At 42.7% G+C, this 19,017-nt stretch overlaps 1 protein-coding gene across 1 annotated transcript; it reads left to right on the top strand.

The window, feature by feature from the left end:
* The first annotated feature begins 372 nt into the window (after positions 1-372).
* Positions 373-11,493, top strand: LOC125329476 (kinesin family binding protein). The gene is made up of 7 exons (XM_048311552.1): positions 373-743; positions 3,079-3,177; positions 6,324-6,403; positions 6,523-6,706; positions 7,834-7,918; positions 9,206-9,318; positions 10,056-11,493. Exons 1-7 carry the CDS (start codon positions 396-398, stop codon positions 10,932-10,934), a joined length of 1,788 nt encoding a protein of 595 aa, XP_048167509.1. The 5' UTR covers positions 373-395; the 3' UTR covers positions 10,935-11,493.
* Positions 11,494-19,017: the final 7,524 nt, after the last annotated feature.

The raw sequence follows: 19,017 nt of genomic DNA on the forward strand, positions 1-19,017 counted from the left end.
AGGTGTTTTGGGAGCTTTTTCTTTCTGCTCAGCAAAGTAGCTGCTGCCTGTTAGGGCATCTGTGACCCTGTGAGCGTGCTGGAAACTCGGCACTGTGAGGGAACAAAATTCATCCAAACACGGACAGTAACCATGCCTCGCTTCTTCAGCAGCGTTAAAAAATCGGGTTCTAAAATAAATTTTTTACAGAAAAACTGGACATTAAGTCCTCAGCACCCTTCCTCGAACGCTGCCCGCGGGTGCCAGCGCTGTGGTGTCCTTTGGGGCGCTCCCGTTTGCCGGCTCCCTCAGGGTACCGCCTGAGGGGGCGCGGCCATGGCGGCGGGGGCGGGGGCGGGGGCGGGGCCGGGCGCGGGCGCGTCAGGCGGCGCGGGGCGGGGCGGGCGCGCGGGAAGATGGCGGCGGCGGCGGGCGGAGGGTGGCCCGCGGTGTGCGGGAAGTTCCGCGCCGCCCGCACGCTCTCAGCCGTGGAGTCCCTCAAGGACCCCGAGACGGAGCCGTACCGCTCCAAGTACAGCGCCCGGGCGCTGCTGCAGGAGGTGAAGCAGCTGCTGAGCGCCGCCGAGGAGGGCGGCGAGGCGGTGCTGGCCGTGCGGCGGGCCGTGCTGGAGTACGAGCTGGGCGTCAACCACACCGACACCGAGGAGCTGTCGGCCGGTGAGGAGCACCTGCAGCGCTGCACGCAGCTCCTGGAGCCGCACCGCCTCTCCCCGGACTGCGTGTCCCTCTACATACAGGCCCAGGTGGGCAGGGGAGGCCGCAAGGGGTGTCCGTGGAGCGGGAGGCTCAGGCGGAGCAGGGCCTTGTGTCTGCGGGCTGTGCCGGGTGGTCTCTGCAGTGGGCTGCGAAGAGATCCAGGGCAATCCCGTGTCCTGACAGGTGCTGCTCGTTTAACCATAATCAACACAGCAGCCCTGGCGTTCAGTTCTTGTTGGAAGGAATCATTCACAGGTGGTGGCTGTTGGAGGGGTGTTCTTCTGTTTTAAGCCTCTTGCTGATGCCTCTGGGCGTGCAGAGCATCTAAAATGTGTTCTCCTAATTGAAACTGGGTGTTGACGGAACAGCGTGCTCTTCTGGACACACTGAGACAGAACTTGTAAGAACCGTGAAAGAATAAATTAGTAAAAGACCTCACTGCATCCAGAATTTATTTGTGATTCCTTAACTCAGTGGTTGTTAAAGTGAAGTTGGGAGGTGCTTTTATTGATGTGTTATCCTGAAATGATAATTCGTTTGCTTTTCAGCATTGTCTGTTATATTTTAAACTATTATATTTTGTCCCAGATGGGTAAATACAGTTTTGTTGGTGCTTGAAGTAATACTATTTTCTCTTTATTCAGAAGAATAGAATACTGTTATCAGTATTAGTTTTTGCTACACGAAGATTCACACAAGGGCCTTTACTTGATCACTCTGTCATGGTAGCTGGTGTATAGTTAGGTATCTTAGGTATCTGACGCTAGACTGTAAATGAAATTGAGCAGTTATTTAGATGTCTCTGTCAAAAATGGTTGCTCTAATTAGAAAAGGTTCCATAGTGCTTCCTCATCAAACTGTCAAGGAATTGTGGGCTGGTGTGGAAAGGTGCAAGTGAAAGGATGACTTGTCTTGCACTGGTTAAATTAGCTGAGTTGTCTGGAACAGTGAGGTTACATCTGCTCCTTGTCCTTCAGTGCGAGGGTATGGGTACACTGCTACAAATCTGTTACCCTTTGTAAGATAAGGAGGCTGCTCCAGCCGAAATAAGATAACATCTTTCCACATGTTCCTGGGGAGATGTGGCTCTTGTGGCTCAGCACCAGAGATTGCACTGCACTTCTGAATTGGTGTGCTGCAAAGCAGCTCTTCTCTCTATTAGACCAAAGTTTGCATGGACTTCACTGTTTCAGGGCCTTCAGGAAGCAGCAGGATAAAGTTTGTTATGCATATGAAGTGCTGTGGCCCAACACTGATGGGCCTGCTGTTGCCTGGCACTGTCCTAAGGTGTGCACAGTGCTGGGAAACGAGCCCTCAGCTCCCGGTCCCAAGGGCTGTAACAGGCTTCAGTACTTAATTTAAACAATTCCTGATTTTAAAGCAATGATTATCATCAGTGGCCATACTTCTCCACCTTCTGGGATGCCTGGGGTGTGTTGCCATGGCACTAACTGCTATTTTGAAGGAAGAGGCATTCTTTTTTCCTGCTGGGCCTCTTTCTTTAGCCCCACTTCTGATTTCTGAGCTTTTGCATAAGATTGTGTATCCCAGTCTGTCTGATGGAATCTGGTCTGTTCCACTGCTTGGCCTTGGGCAAAGTGTTTCAGTTCATAAACAACATGTGATGTGCTTTCTTAGAAAAACAGTAGAATGGAATTGAAAGGGACACAGGGCTGGCATACAGCTACACATTCTAATTATTTTGAAGGTTTTGGGGGGTTTTTTTTAGCCCTCTTGAATTTTGTAACAGCACTGCCTAGGATTTAAATTAGCACATCAGACATAGATTATTATTAACACCTTCATCTTATTAATAAAATTAGTGTCATTATTGTAAGAGTTGGGTTCGCAGATGCAGTGAGTTACTATGTACATTGCTTTAACTTAAATTTGAAGGCAATAATCTATAACTTTTGCATCTCAGAGGTGCTTTTCATCTCTTTCCATTGCTGAAAATATGCAAGCATTCATTCCTAGCATATTTTTTTCCTGTTAATTTTTTCTGTGGAGTCATGTTAACAAATTTCTGGTTTCTTGTCTCTTTTTATGATATTTGTATGTGATGTAAAAGCTGCATGAATTGGATGCAGAACATACTCTGTGGAAAAAGCTCATTATTTCAGCACACCGGTCCTTATCTAGCAGAGTAAACAGAGAAAGTTAGACTGTGAGGTGAATTTTTAATGTGAAATTTGCTGTGTGAGAACCCCCTCCTTTTGAGCAACCCACAATGAACTTTGTGGGCACAATTTCTGGTTTTTGAAATACTTTGTATTAGAAGACACACACATATATATATATGAATGAAGACTGATCAATTGTTTGGAAAAAAATGTGTGATGTGAATGGAACATGACTATTTTTTTTACCTTTTACCTTTAGAACAATCTGGGTATCCTGTGGTCTCAAAGGGATGAAATCGAAACTGCACAAACTTACTTGGAATCTGCAGAAGCCTTGTATAATCAATACATGAAAGAGGTACTGTGTTAATATCATGGCAGGTTTTACTTTCACATGCCACTTGCAGGTTAAGTAATCTTTGAAATAAACATGCAATGGAATTTGAGCTTCTGTGCTTTATACTGGCTGCTGTGATACTTTTGGCAAGTGATACGAGTTGCACTGCAGTATAGGACAAGGCAAACTAGAGTATTACTTGAGAATTTCAAAATAGAAAATGATTTTGCTCAAAAATAATGGTCCCTTTTGAAAGCTTTTTAATAATCCAGAGTTGATGCCAGGTAGAATTTGGGTTTTAATGATGACAGTTATTAAATCTTATCTTGGAAATGCAGTAAAAATGTCCTTTGCTTGCAGTAGGAAAAGGAAACAAAACTAATATTTGTTTGGTTTTCTCTGACTGTGCAGTGTTTTGCAGGGGCAAGTAGTTTAGTTCCACATCCAAGAGGACAGTCTCACAGACAGCTAACCCTCTTATGCATATTAAACAACCGTTTGAGCTGTGGATTCTGCTGTGTATCCTACAAAGACTCCCTTGTGCTATTTTTAAGCTCTTTGCAAAGCTATTTCTACACTGACTTGCTTCAGGGACTGTTCTGGAGTGAGCTAAAAACATTTGTGGTCTTCAAGAAGCAGTAGCTGTGTCTCAGGACAGCTGAATAGGTTGGACAGACCTTAGTTTCATGAAATTACAGGTTCGGTTCAGGTTTTACATGAAATTGGTTTAGAGTACCAATTATTCTTGCAGAGATTTTTAGAATAGGCAAGTATTTATTGGTTGGTTACTGCTGTCGTTCCACCCTTGCAGCCATGCTGGCCTACAGTGATAGAAGAGGTAATGGATCCAGAAGAAAGCCCCACTTGTGCTGAAGAGCTTGTCAGCTTATTTCCTGCTCTCTGGATCAGTTGGACTAACTAGAGATACTACACCTCTCTACAGATTCTCTCTCTAATTCCTGATGTTCAACTTTGATATTTATACCCAGCCCCACCTATCACATGACCTCCAAAAGCTTCTGGTACTTGCTCCAGTGATTATGAAATTAAACTGGTACTATGGTATAGTGGATTAAAGTGCTGCCAAGTACTTCACATTTTCACTGTAGACTTTTCTGAAGCTGTTAATTTTTGTTAGTAGTGGTTACTGAATATTTCTTCTGGGGCTTTGCTGCCTGACTGGGGTTATACATACGTGACGAGCCCATGTGAGATTGCTTACCACACCTTTTCCCCTAACAATATTTGCCACTTACAGTTCAAGGCATTATGCAGTCAAACATAACAATGCTTTAAGTCTTTTTTTTTAGAAGAAACTACAGATTTATACAGCATTTGTCTTTCAGAAATTATAAATATGTGAATATGCTTTTCTTAAAATTCCCCATTTTTAGGGTATCAGGAAGCCTTCTTATTAGGGAGTCTTTGGTAAACTGCTGATGATGGAGACATTTTGCTGAGCAGGTGGATTTAGTTGTTTACTGACTGGGTCTAATTAACTTACAAATTGGATAGGGTGGTTTCCCTCGCCTAAAGCCAAAACCAACGCAAGGAGCTTGGGCTAATGAAGTCTGCTTAGAAAGGAGAGTTGGAGAGCTCTTTCTGAGGATAAGTAAAGACATAAGGATTGATATCAGAGAGAGATCTGTAGATACAGGAAGGAGGCGAGAGTTTTGCGTACTATGTCATTTCAGTTGCTTTCTTTGCAGGAATAGCTCTAGTCTTGCCAGAATATGCTCCAAATCTTGTTAGAAGGTTTATATCTAAATAAAACAAGAGGAAGGGTTATAAATTCACATCTAAAAATGAATGAGGTGTAAACAAAACCGTACAGATTAAAAGATCATGTACAAAAATCTACATGCCTCTGGTAGGTTAAACACGCTTTAATTTATTTGTCACTATCTGTTTCAGGTACATTTGTTCATTTTTTAAGATGAGTAAAACACTTCTATTAAAAGCAAGTAAACAAGTCCATTCAGGGATTTTTAATGAGAAGCAGTACAAACATAGTGTGTTTTCTTCCCTGTAAAGTGAGTGTATTCTCTGCCCTTGTTCCTGTTCCTGCCTAAGTCTGTATTAACTTATGAAAAGTATTTATTGAAACTGATTTTTATTTGTTGCCTTACCTTCTCTTGGGCTAAGAAATAAATGGGGTTAGGAAAGGGCTAGACAAGCTGCCTACTAACCTGGGCTTTGTTGCTGGCAGACACATTGGACGCCCTCCATGATGCACTGTGTAGTGGGAGAAAAGTTGTCTTAAAAAGATGGTTTCATATGAAATGTTTTAGAATTGACATCTGAAGTTATTCACAATTGCAAAGGAAATGGGATAAGCACATAATAAAGCTCTGTCATGAGCGATGTTCATCTGTTGGGGTTGCTTGTGAGCTGTCTGATAACGTTATTGACAGTTGTCTTAAGGCAGACTTGGATACAGCAATGCCAAAAGGTGTATAGTTGTCCATGTAAGGATTCTGACAGAACTCATGGTTTAAAGAACAAAAAAGTGCTTCTAATGATGTGAGCTACCACATTTAATAACTTGCATGTAGGCTATGCCTGATAGGAAGATTTAGCAGCTTCATCCTCCAAAGACATTGCATGTTGTCTCATTTGTCTGTCTGAGTAAAAGATCTCGCCAGCTCGCAGATACTTGGGAGTCCCTTCACAGCAGTTAGTCTTCACAGCAGGTCTGCTGAGCACTCTGCACTTCATGTTCTCTGCAGTACTTCCTGCAGGATGTTTTCTTGCTACTGATCGGTGCAGCTGGGCAAACGAATATTTCACACTTGAAGGCGTGCTTGGTATTAAATTGATGCCTCAAAACCCAGTATGTTATTGTACAAAATAAAGGTGCCCAGTAGAGTCCTATAGAATCCAGGCTGAGTATCTCTGGTGCAGGCAGCATGCATTGCTTTAAAGTACATAAGCAGAAGTCTCCTGCAAGCTGTGAACCTTGTCATTCCTTGTGGAATTGTGACTTTCATTCTCTAAATCTCCTGAATGTTGTGGAATTACTCTGGAGATGTGTCACTGGGATGGGTTACGCAGAGCTTTGTTAAATTTGGGGTTGGCAAATGGTAAATGATGTGCAGCCAGAAGAGGGAGCACTGTGCCACAGAGTAAGAAATGTACTTCGCTGAATGTATCATGTACCCTGGCAGGATGGAAATCCTCCCCTGGATCCCAGTGAACATTTCATGGCAGAAGAAGAAAAACTCACAGACCAAGAAAGATCCAAAAGGTGGGTGCTAAGCAGCATAGTTAAATTATTATTACTTTTTTTTTTTTCCAAATTATGAGGGTGTATTTAGGGAGGAAAAAAAGAAAAAAATCTTAAGAGACTGTTGGGTTTTTTTCCAGATTTGAAAAAGCCTACACTCATACTCTGTATTACCTGGCACAAGTCTACCAGCACCTGGACATGATTGAGAAGGCTGCTCAGTATTGCCATACTACTCTGAAACGACAGCTTGAGTACTGTGGCTACTACCCAGTAGAATGGGCACGCAATGCTGCCACTTTGTCACAGTACTATCTCTCCAAGGTAATATACCCAATGTTTTTCTGCTGTAGTGATACCATTAATGTTACTGTCAACTAAAACAGTTGTCTTTGAGACAGGGCTCCAAGCTGAATTTAAAATGGGCACCTGTAAAACCACAAGTTGTCTTCTGACATGAAACATCTGTCAGTTTTTTCTGAAGAGGACATGGTGGCTTTCCTGTGGTGTTGCGATGGCAATGGGGAAGATGAACAGGGGTGTAAACAAGAGAAAAGCTCTATAGCTAATGAAATATTAGCAATAATGTGATGTCATGTTCATAAGTAAACTTTAACATTATAATAATTTAATTTAAAATTCTTTCTTATATTGTTCTCTTACAATAAAGTTTGAAAACAAAAAACATCTGAGAGCAAGGTATGGCTTACTGTTTTCTCTAAATTATTGTCCTTTGTACCTTAGCATATGCTCAAGAGTTGTTTGAACCTACATGAACATTAAATTGGATATGTGAGTTGGTAGCTGTTTGCTGTGTGTTGACTCTAAACAATCTACTGTTAGGACGTGCTTCAGCTTTATTTAGGAATTTCTATATTCCAGGCTATTTAGATTATTTTTTCTGATGTTTAAAAAGATTCCTGCCCTACCTAAGCCAGTTAATGCTAATTTCAGTAGTAACTCCTAATTTCCCTATCTTTTTGATGCATTGGTAGCACTAATTATTTAACAGTGCACTGCCAAATATGGGTAAAGGAATCTAGATCTGACTCACAATGTTGACTTGTATGTCCGGCTCGTTCCCACTAACACCCTGTGATAGTGTTTGCCACAAGGCATCACTTCCTTCACCTCAAGGCAGCTAGAGTAGCAGAGAGCAGAACATTCAGAATGTTCAGTGTGCAGCGTTAATATTAAAGTCAAGGCTTAGTGTTGTGGCTGTGGTACAGAAAAAACAATTGGTTAGAAAATACTGTATTCAGTAATAGGTGTGGAAAAATTGTATATTTTCTTCCAGTGCCCAGGGAATATGCTCCAGAGTCTCTCAGTTTTGTCATTTCCCTTGTGGTCATGCATGTTCACTCTCTGAGGTGAAGGGTTTGGCCAAGTGAGAGCAGTGCTTGGGCTGCCCACACCAGTGCTAAATGCTGCTCTGTTCCTGTTTCTCTTAGGAATGCTTTATGGAGGCTCGACACTGCCTAGCAGCAGCCAGTGTTATCTTTAGCCAAGCTGGACAGGTGCCATCTGCTGAAGATGGTAAGTTTATAAAAAAGTTTTGAATAAAATTTTTGTGAATTAAGCATCATTATGTGTTAATGTTTAAAACTGAAGTTTAAACATTAATAAATGTACAAAACTTACCCAGTGTTAATTTTCTAGAATATTTTTCAATAAAGTGAAAGGTTTCTGAAAAGTGACTGCTACTACAGCTCAAGATTGGCTACGGGTAGACCCTGTGAGAAAAACTCAAGTGCTTGTTGCTGGTGTTTCAGAAAGCATACCAGAGTAAAAGGGAAATTTAAAACAATATCCACTTCAACAGTGGCAATGTCTCTGTTCATCCATTTGGCTTTTTACATGTGCTAAAAATGCTGTTTGCCTCAGTGATCAGAGGGCAGTGATTCAGGAACCAAACCAGATGCTTCCTGGGAATAGCTTTAAAAGAGGGAGCAAAATTGCAGCTTTTAAAACCCCAGATCCAGAAGGTACTTGTATTATCTTTTGTTGCTGGATGCTGCAGCCTCATCAATGGCTGGTTTTGGAGTTGTAGCTGCCCTCCTTGTTGTTTGGGCATTGATGCAAAGGAACAACTTGGCAGTCCAGTGTGACTACCAGTAGAAGAAACTTTCAGAGTCTGAGTCTGAAGTTGGCTTTTTATTTCATGAACAGGAGTGCTGCCGTCCTGTAGGAATGTCCTCTCATTGTTCAGCTAACTCATTGTGTTCTGCATAGAGGCTGGGAAGTGAGTTTTCACTGAAATGTGTTTGGTTTATGAAAATGTTATCTTGAGACATCAGCAGTGCTGCTATTTATGATAGTGGAGAGACTTTGGGGAGAAAAACACAGAAGTTGTAGAGCTAATAAATCTTATGTTTGTACCAGGTAGCTTAAACTAAAGGCAGTTTCCCCTATTTTGTTCCCTTTTTTGGTAGCAAGCCTGGGGCCATTTGCAATACCAATGCCCTTATCTTCAGAAACAATTACGGGCAGGCAGCTGAATCTCAGAAAATGAATTATCCTGATTTCTTTCTCTTACTACAAAGAGACCCGGAAACCTTTTCCAGTAAAACACCTTGAAGATGAAAGGTCTTTTAAAAGATACATTATGATCTATTTATTTTCAGAATTCATAGATGATAAATCCACGTTAGTCTATACGGGTTTCTACCAGAAATGACAGTTTACAGAACTATTACATAAACTAACATGGAGAACATGTTTCTGTCTAACCATGAGGAAAAATTAAATACAAGTATGATATTCTTTGCATGTAACATTTGAGGGTCTTGCTGGACTTCTCTTAAAGTTTTTATGTCCATTCAGTAGATGAAACAGAGCCAGACCAACAGGACCTTCCAGAGAGGAAAGCTGAAATTGCAAGGTGTTGGATAAAGTATTGCCTGAATCTTCTGCAAAGCGCTCGAAAATTGCTTGAGGTAACAGAAAATCGGTTCTGTAGCTGTCATTGTCTAACAGCAAACTAAGTCTGCTTTGATGTTTGCAAGAGGAATCAATTTGCAGTGGGTAACAAGAAGTAAGCAATTGCCCAGTGAACAAAACAACAAATACTTGCAGTGTAGCAAGTATTTCATGGTATGCTTTGACTTAAATGCAGCACTTAAGAGTAAGCACAGATAGGAGATCAGCTCTGTAGAGTGATCAGTGCATTGCTTTTACAGCAACCTCACAAATTTTTCTCCTCTCTGCTGCATTTTCTTGCAGCTTGATTTGACAGATACCTTCTTATTTAACTGCTAGTAAGAACACTGTCTTAATATGCAACAGTCTTGTGTGCTGATGTTCTCATTCATTCAAGCATTTGATTAATTCAGATTTGATTCAGTTCATTGAATTCATTTAAGTATTTCTACAGATGTTTAAAACAGCATTTGCTGAAACGCTTTGTGGAGCAGAGGCTTTGGGCTTAACGTTTATTCCTTTGGCTGTTTTGTCACATAGGGTAGGGAGACTGAACCACCTTAATTTTGTCTTGTCAGAATTGACACTGTAATTTACATTATTCTTTTGTTAATATAAGGCCTAATATATCAATTATTTCTCTTTTGTCTTGTTGCTCACTAGTTCATATTTCAAAGGTGACTCAAAATGATTCAGTGTAAGTATCTCTTTATAAGCCAGATTTGTTTTTAATTAGCATGCTTTCTCATTTCAGGATAACATAGGAGAGCTGGATCCAGACAGGCAATTGGAACTTAAAGCCCAAAGGAAAAAAGAAGAGGATGAAAAAGAGAAGGGCAGGAAAAAAGCTGTTCTTTTTGGGACAAGTGATATATGTGACTCTGTCTTAGCCATGGAGGAGAAAGTAAGCAGTGTATATCCTTTAGATTTTCAAGAAGCCAGAGAAATCTTCCTGGTTGGCCAGAACTATGTTCAGGAAGCAAAAGAGTTCTTTCAGGTTGATGGTTATGTTACTGACCATATTGAAATTGTTCAGGATCACAGTGCTTTGTTTAAGGTACTTGCTTTCTTTGAAGAAGACTATGAGAGGCGCTGCAAAATGCACAAGCGTAGAATAGACATGCTGGAGCCAATCTATGCAGACCTGAACCCCCAGTACTACCTGTTGATTTGTAGGCAGCTTCAGTGTGAACTAGCTGACACCTATTATGAGATGATGGATTTAAAGGTAGCTATTGGTAACAGGTTAGAGAAATTAGACTCCCACACAGTTAAAAAAATTAATTCTCTGGCTCAGTTCGCAATCAAATATTATGAACTCTTTTTGGATTCTTTGAGGAACCCTGATAAGGTGTTTCCTGAAAAGCTCGAGGAAGATGTTCTTCGCCCTGCAATGGTGGCTAAATTTCATATTGCACGACTATATGGTAAGCTTATTACCTCAGATAGCAAAAAGCAACTGGAAAATATGCAGACATCATTGGAATATTACACATTTCTGGTAGACTATTGTGAGAAGTATCCAGATGCTGTCCCTGCCATTGAAACTGAACTAGAACTCAGTAAGGAGATGGTGAATCTTCTTCCAGCAAGCATGGAGAGGCTAAGAGCAAAGCTGTCTTCATTTGTATAAATACTTGCCTTGGAGGCAAATGGGCACTATCAGAACAGTTACCTGTCCGAGCCAGTGCTGTTGCACAGCTTCTGTACTGATTGATAGAACTAAGGTGTCTGCAGGGACATCCACCTAGAGCCTGCACTAGTGTAACCTTGTGAAAAACTCAGAGCTCTCCTGGTCCATAGCTCACCCACGCTAATGGTATAAACTCTAAATGTAAAGTATAAGTCCAGCTAATGCTTTGTACTGTGTGTCCTATATGTAAATATAAACCTTTTCTCCCTCACAGCTTTTTTTGGCGTATGATTCAGTTTTTAAGTGTAGTGCTGTATGAAAATAGTTTCTTTTAAGAGAATCTTCTTCTCTAAGAACTTTTTTTCTAATAAACCTGAGGCACATTCTTCCAACTAGAATACATTTTCTCTCTTCTAATGTTTGTCCCCAGAAAACTTTATGAATGTGAAGGCAATTTGTTTTTAGTATTTATTTTGTAAGTTGCTTGTTGTTCTTTTCCCTTGTTAATCAAAACCTACTTGATAGAGACTCAATAAATTGACTAGCTTGGCTAAATGTTTCTTCAGAGTCCTTGGAATTCTGTTTCCTGTGAACTAAGATACAATGTATATTTCAACTTAGGCCAAAGTAGAGAGTTGAGAAAGTGTTTCCATATGAGTGTCTTCAGTAAAAACACATGAGCAATTGTAGTGCCAGTAGCCAGAGCAAGAAAACAGCAAACCTTCTTTGTGGTGGGAGGAGATACCCTGCTCTTAATACGTGATAGAGGATTCACAGGTTACAGGTCCCATGCTCTAGTCCTCCAAACATTTGCCTAATACAGCTTAAAGCCCTGGGATGCCATGGATGGCTTCTTACTTTGTGTTGCTCAGGGAGCCCAGGTGCTGTTTTAGCAGGAGCTGTAATTGGGACCTGTCTGAAGTGGTTTTAGATGAAATAAAGGCAGAGCACATTGTCCAACTTTATAGTAAGAGATGATGGCCAGAGATGCCAGGGGACATGGGGCAAGTGAAGGGACAATGTGACTTTGTGCAGTAGTGCACCAGCAGTCTTATCACTGACATGGTGATAGGGTGGGAGGATGTTTACAACACTAGAGGGCATTGAAAGGGAACAGTCAAAACAACTGGATTCTTCTGGAAAATGGAGGGGGAGAAACATTACATTTGCTTAAAGGGTGTGATGGGAAAGCATGTGCAAAGCAAGAAAGCATGTACATCTGAAATGTGTAGCAAAAATCTCTTCTGCAGAGAATTCTGCAAGCTAGACTGCTAACCACAAACAAATAGGCCAACAAATGGGTGCTGGAAATGAGCGGCAGCAAAACTCAAAACTAGGCCAGCTACTTGTGTGCCTGTAGGAACAGAGAGAGAGTGAGTGCACGTGCCTGTGTTCTTTCTGTTTTACTAAATAATTGTCTAGTCAGCCTCTAGGAGTTTCATTTCTGCAGTCAGATCTTTAATTCAGATTTTCCTGTGGCCTGAAGGTAGGACAGCCCTAGTTTCTCACTGAAACATTTCTCAGCAGGCTGTATTGCACATTATTTTTGTCTGATTTCAGTTAAAGCTAGTGTGCACTTTTGCCACAAACTCAAAAGTTAGAATTTTCTACTAACTTTCAGTTTCACATTCAAGTGGAAGGTGGCAATACATGTTTTGGGTAGTTCTTTGGGATTTTTTTCCTTCCATACTTTTGCCTTTGATCAAATTTTGTAGACCATGGATTGCCTGCCTCATCAAACTTAGTTTTCTTGTAATTTGGAGGCGGATAGTTTGTGGGCTATCCTAGCATAAAAAAATCATCTTTTTTTTCCCCTTCAAATACTGGTCTGAAGTAAGAATGAAAAGTTACCTGCAGGTAACTGCAAAACTGAATGAAGTTCAGGGTCACGTATGCCTTTTAACTATCAGGTGTATCCCTTTTAATAATTAGATGTATCCCTTTTAACCAATTTAACCATCATGAGGTGTGCAGACAGACACCCTGAATCCACTGGAACCACAGTGAAAGCTCAGCAGACAGGTAAGAGTAGGTCCATAATTAAGAAGGCCTGATATAAGAGGGATCAGAGCTTTTTCAGCACAATCAGTGTGATTGGCACTGTGGTTTGGAGAGCTCTCTTTTCTGAAGATACCCAGAACACTTCAGCTTTCCAGCTTTTCTTAAAATACATTTCATATAAATGTATAGGGACTTACAGAAACCAATTATGCCAGTTCATCTCCTAGAGTAAATGTCCAAGGCTCCTGCCAGCTAATCATATTTTACTAGTGGAGACTACGTTGTGCCAGATGCTCAGCACAATGCACTGTGCTGTGTTTCTTTTAAGGCATGTCTTTTTAAGCAAACCCTTTGAATAATTCCTGTTTGTTCAATGATTTGAGAGAATGAACTTATGTAAGATTGTGTATTTAGTTAAAAAAAAAAGTAGGCGGGGAGCTTGTTGGATTAGGCAGCAAAGCTCCCTTCAGGAATGTTGAGTTTTAACTGTAAAGTATGTGTGAGGTCAGGCATTTATTTCAAAGATTAATTGAAGATTAGGTTCCTGTGAACTCTGTTTAACCTGCATTTCTATTCCTTTCTGTACAGCAAAAAAGTCTTACAACTGAAACCTCATTTTTGATGTTCTACTAGTTCTTTCTCCTTAGCCAGCATAAAGCAGCAAGATTTATGAGAAGTCCATGTTTGTGCAGAATTCCTTTCAAGTGTGGCATCTGACCTCAGAGCTATAACCTCAGAGTACTTCTTCAAATAGCGTGCAGCACTCATGAGAAGTGATTTGGTTTGACTAAAACCAGTTTTGGTTTAATTGAAGCGCTCTTAATTCTCATGCTGGCTAGAGATATGGTAGGTGTTCTAAAATGGAGTGATGGGGATGGTTGTGCTGTGCTTCAGTATTTTGTGAAAGAAAGAAACCAGTGCCTTGTTCTGCCTCCCTACAAGGTTGTCAGAGCAGGCTCTTTTTTTTTTCTCGAGGCGCCTGGACTGGAGAAGCATGGCGGGAGGTGACTGCTGTGTCCTCTGTTGCTCTTAAGACAGCTGAAGCACCAGGGGCAGTGGGCAGAAGTGAGCCCTCACTTCCCCTTTGCAGCAGGAAAGCAGGTCCCCTGTGTTGCAAGGGGAGATGCTGGTGCTGGTTGCTGCCTCTGTGTGGCAAAAGCTCCCTGGGCTGGTTCTCTTCATTTGTGCTCCTGAAAGCTCCTGGGTGGGGTGTTTTTGGTCCTGCCCTGGCACAGGCTCGGTGTGGATGGTTTCCTTCTCTGTGTGCACATGGAGACATGTCAGTGTAATGGTGCAGTGCTTGCACTGGGTGCGATTACTGCTGCGCTTCCACGTCCAGAATTACTGTGGGAGCCTGATTAGCCTTGACACCAGACAATGAGAAACACAACTGATCTTGTTAATGTGGCTTCACCTATCTCACTTTTGCTTGGTGTTCTCTTTTTACTCAGCACTGAGAGAGCAAAGATGACCTTTACTTGTGTGTTTCTATTAAAAGACTGAGATAGTTGGTGTTACCTAGATGTTTTCTGTGGAACTTTTTGTTATAAGATGCCCAGATGTAGTCCTGCGAAGGAGGACATAGCTGGTCTGGCAGCTCACGAGGCAGACCCTTCTGTAGTCTTGAAATTACAGAACTAAAGATTGTTACGTTAAAGCTAAGCGCATAAAGTTGTGGTGAGAAGCATTTGTCAACTTTCTTTCCTCTTTTCATAGATGTTTTGCAACATCTATGGCTATTTTAGAGCTTGCTACAAATGATTAATTTTTGGTTTGAAAAGTGCTTTTACGTACTTCTCAGGAACTCTGTCCAAAGTGCCTCCTAATGCTTTTGCAGTTTGGTGGTTTCTAGCTCTTCCTTGTCATGGGTAGGCGTAAAAACAGCCATTTCCCAATGAGAACTATTTGCCTGGCTGCCTTTTTTCCAAAACCATCATTTGCTGTGTCTTTACAGCTGAAGAGCCAGGCAGACTGTTGGGATACTAAACACAGTACCTTTGGGAAATGTGTTGCTTCCATTCAGAACAGAAAATGTCTGTGATACTGACTACTTGTCTAGGGAGAGGTGAAGGATAATGTGGTGCCTTTAACACCAAAGGTTTTAATAATTTGGGTGTTTATAGCAATGTTTTAAATATCTAGTGCTTGAATTTTTGGCATCGGGTGTGCACAAAATACAGCAAAATCTTTTTACATGCTCATTGCTGTGAAAGAGATTTACTAGTTGGCATTGGACCAAGATGCAAGGATTTCTTTGTGTGAGCTTTTTAATGCAATTTTCTGCAGAAACAAAGAGGAATTGGATGAGTGATCAGTGAAAGACTGGAATAGGCATGTGATGAGTGAGCTGGTGTTAGTCACTGAATACTGTAAGAGGAGTACAAAGTGCTTGTATCAGAGAGTTACCCTGAGATCCGTGGGTGAAATGCATGGGGCAAACAAAAAAAAGGAATGAACAAGATGATTTTCTGCATACTTAAGTGTCTTGGAGTTGAGCAAGAGCAAGAAATTCCCAGGCAGGGTCTCAAACCACTCTGAGTGTTGGCTGTGACGTTCCTGTTGGTTTCCTGGAGGCCATCTCTGGATAGGCAGTGGGTTCAGCTAACACCAGAGAAGTTTTCGCAGCCCATGAGAGAATGCAGTCAGGTGGGCCCAGAGCCTCCTTCCACCAGAATGCCAGGACCTTTTAAATAACAGTGATGCCCTAGAAGTGATTTCTAGTGCAGACAAGGAGACAGAAATGGTGATACTGCATCTGATTGCCAGCAGGTGGTCGGCAGACAAGGAGGGGACCATAAAGAACAGCCATAAAGAACAACATAATCCCCCATAATTTGAATTTGAATTCAAATATTTGCCAATGGCCTGTGCATGACACCTGATAAGTGTCAGACACTGCTATCCACCTTGCCTGTCCACATCTGGAACTTTTGGCAAATAGGTGCCAAATACTTTTTAATGTCTCCATGTGCTTTGCCTTAATGTTCTCTTATGGTGATGAGCTGCCATGTTACATAGGGTTCATGGAAAGACGTATTTTGCTTCTCACTGCAAAGGCACAAGGTACTGCAAGTGCAAGGGTCTTGTGACTCTCACCTCCCTGGCCTCTCTGCTGCCCTCTTTGCAGAAATGTTGGATGAGGTGAATCTTGCCTCAGGCTTTGGCTTACCCTGCTGACTGACCCGAGTCCTTGAAGTAAGAAAAGACAAAAAATCTTTTTTCCTAGTTAATACAAATTATGTTTTCAAAAGGGATGTGCTCGTCTTGAAAGGGGGCAGAGCAGCTTTGTCAGCACTACAGTTTCTGAGCCTGGGGGACAGCAGTTTGGAGCCTGTTGCTTCATGCTGCAGCAGCACCCAGCCAGAGAGCACAGAGCAGATCCTTCAGAAGGGCTTGGAGGCCTGGGAACTGCCGGTCCTGCTTGGGAGAGGCTCCTGTGGCAGATCTGATTTTCATACTTTTCCTCGTTTTTCTCTTCTGTCACATTTCAAAACAAAAGGATGCTTCTACTAAATCAAATGTGCTTAAAGCTAGCTAAGAAATGCCCAGCTCCTTTGCTTGATAGGAAACAAAAAAAACCCCCACCCTGTTCTCTTTTAATGTAAACATAAATTCACCTCTTTCCCCAACAGCTTGGTGAAGATCACAAAATTACAACTCCAGGCTGTTTAACTGGGGCCTGAACACCAGCTCTGCTCCACTTTACACATAGGATGAGAGAAGCAGGCCTGGTTCATGGGGACACCTCTGCAGGAGCATCCCTGCTTACTGTTCCTCTTCATCTTCCCAAATTTACTGATGTCCTTTCTCCCCACACATGGTGTGAAGTTTGTCTGTGTCACCAATGGTGCTCGTACACAGAAATAAGTTTGCATTCGTGCAGGCAATGGAGGCAAGGTGAGCTGCTTGGGGTGGATCTATGGGCAAGAGCCCAAGGCTGACAAAAAGCATCTAAAAGATCTGAGTAGCTCACTCATGTGAGGTTGTCCTGTGCTGGAGAAACCATCTGATGGAAAACTAGCTGTGTCTAATTCCTGGGTAGTTGAGCTTGAACCAGTAACATATGCAGCAATGCCAACTGGTTTGCAGTGAAAACACATTCCCCAAGAAGCAGTGGAGGAACAGGGCACCAGGCTTTGCTTTGAAAACACCTTTGCTCCACCATCCTTCTCTCCCTTGTTAATTCCTTATGGGTTTAGGGGCATTTTCCCAATAAGTGCTGCATGACCCCTTGCTCCACCGTGCAGGTCCTGCTTGCATTGCGGGGCTGGTACTGCTCTGGGATGGAGTTTTAAAGGACAGTCAGCTGCTGAAATTGCCTCCCTAATCAGTAACCAGAGCTTGGCTGCTGTGTCATGTCTTAACAAGTTGTTGCTTTTAAACTGTTGTCCTGAATTTGCCAGCCAAAACCTCCTGCTGCACTGTGCTTCAGCAGGTACAAGCAGAAAGCATCAGCACTCCCAGCAGCAAGGAAATTGCTTTTTCCACCTGAAGGATAGGCCTGTTGCTTGGTTAGCGTTTCTGGGAGAGAGGGGAGATTGCTGATGGGGAAAGGTCGTTGGCAGCTTCCTGTCTGCCAGCAGCTGTGCTTGATCTTGATGCAGCTGTGGCTTTGCAGCAACGATTTCCCCCTGCACTTGTTGACCTTCACCATGGGAAGAAAGAAGGAGTTGCTCTTCTGTGAGATCTATATGGTAACAAGTGTCTGATTTCTACATGATAAATGTCAGTGCTTTCTTACAAGATCTGAATCTTATCTGCATGGACCAGGCCCTGATGCTGCCCTCAGAGGAGAGAGGTGGTGGCACAAGAGGCCGAGGGATGCCATGGGCTGCCTGGGCCATGATGCTCTGGGTGCAGGGGTGAACACGGGTCAAATGCTGAGCTCAGATGTGACCCAGGTTAAGAATTACTCTTTACTCAGGGCTGGATTTAGAAATCCCCCCATCTGGACCCAAACCTCTCTCTCTGGCTTGCCAGCTCTTTGCTATTTTGAAGCAGGAGAGGTTTTTGCTTTCAGTCACCAAAGGTTGGTTGACTGGTTGGTTGGTTGGTTGGTTGAACAGGAACTGTTGGCAAAAGGCATCCTTAAATTTAGCTGGAATGCCTGCCTGGAGGGGAGTTCACTTCTGAGGGCATCAGGGTGATTTTGGGCATTTAAGAGTGCAGCTCATGAGTACCCCCTGAGATGCACCAGTGTGCTCAGGACCCATTGGATGTCCAGGTCTCATGAATCTCATCCCAATTCAGCAGTGAGTGTCAGGGAAGAAAACTGTTCTGCCTTCCCAAAAGCCAAGATGGGCAAAACAAATGCTCCTTGTGTTGAACCCAGCTGCCATTCAGACACTCTCCCCTGTGCTCTGTCTGTCCTCTATTTTTTTTTCTGTTGCCATCATTCTCTCTTCACTCTTGTATCCAGCTCTGCTTGTAATAGATGTAGCCTTTTCTGTACCGGCTGCTCCCCGGTGTACAAAATATGTATTCCTACTTTCTCAGCAAAGTAAATAAAGAGCTGAGAATCACAGGCAGGACCCAGTGCTTCAGGATCCCCAGCTGCTCCAGCTGTCTGCTGGCTTTGCTGCTCCATGGGGATGAGTGTTTGAGGTGTGCAGGGGTCGGCCTGGATTCCCATGTGTCCTGGGTTGCAGTATATTCTATTACCATCCTCAGGAGCTGTTGAAACCAGGTGGGGCAGTGTTTCCTTGCCTCCTCCCCCCAGACTATCTTTCTGTTAATGGCCCATCATTGTCCTGCCGCCTGACTCAGAGATAACTCCCTCTGGACTATCTTCTGTTAATGAGCCTAATCAACACTTTGCCTCATGACTCATTACCCCATTGTGAGATGCTCCACCCAGAGGGAGGAACCAAGCATCCCATCGTGGATATAATCTGGGACTCTGACCACCAGCGAAAACCCTTCCCACTGGATTTCCAGAGGACAGGAGCTACACAGCCACCATTGGACTTCCTGAGGAAGAGCAGACTCTTTTACTACAAGATCACTGCTTCAGAGGACTGCAGCCACCATTCTACCAGACTGCTACCACCACCCTGCCTAACAGGGTGTCAGGTTGTACCTT

Source organism: Corvus hawaiiensis, chromosome 8, assembly GCF_020740725.1.
Source record: "Corvus hawaiiensis isolate bCorHaw1 chromosome 8, bCorHaw1.pri.cur, whole genome shotgun sequence".
NCBI classification, from domain to species: domain Eukaryota; kingdom Metazoa; phylum Chordata; class Aves; order Passeriformes; family Corvidae; genus Corvus; species Corvus hawaiiensis.

Excerpts from the sequence above, each read along its gene's own strand:
- LOC125329476 (XM_048311552.1), top strand. The coding sequence starts at position 396 with ATGGCGGCGGCGGCGGGCGGAGGGTGGCCCGCGGTGTGCGGGAAGTTC. Across the intron at positions 744-3,078 it reads CCCTCTACATACAGGCCCAG|AACAATCTGGGTATCCTGTG; the intron begins GTGGGCAGGGGA and ends TTTTACCTTTAG. Across the intron at positions 9,319-10,055 it reads GCGCTCGAAAATTGCTTGAG|GATAACATAGGAGAGCTGGA; the intron begins GTAACAGAAAAT and ends TTCTCATTTCAG.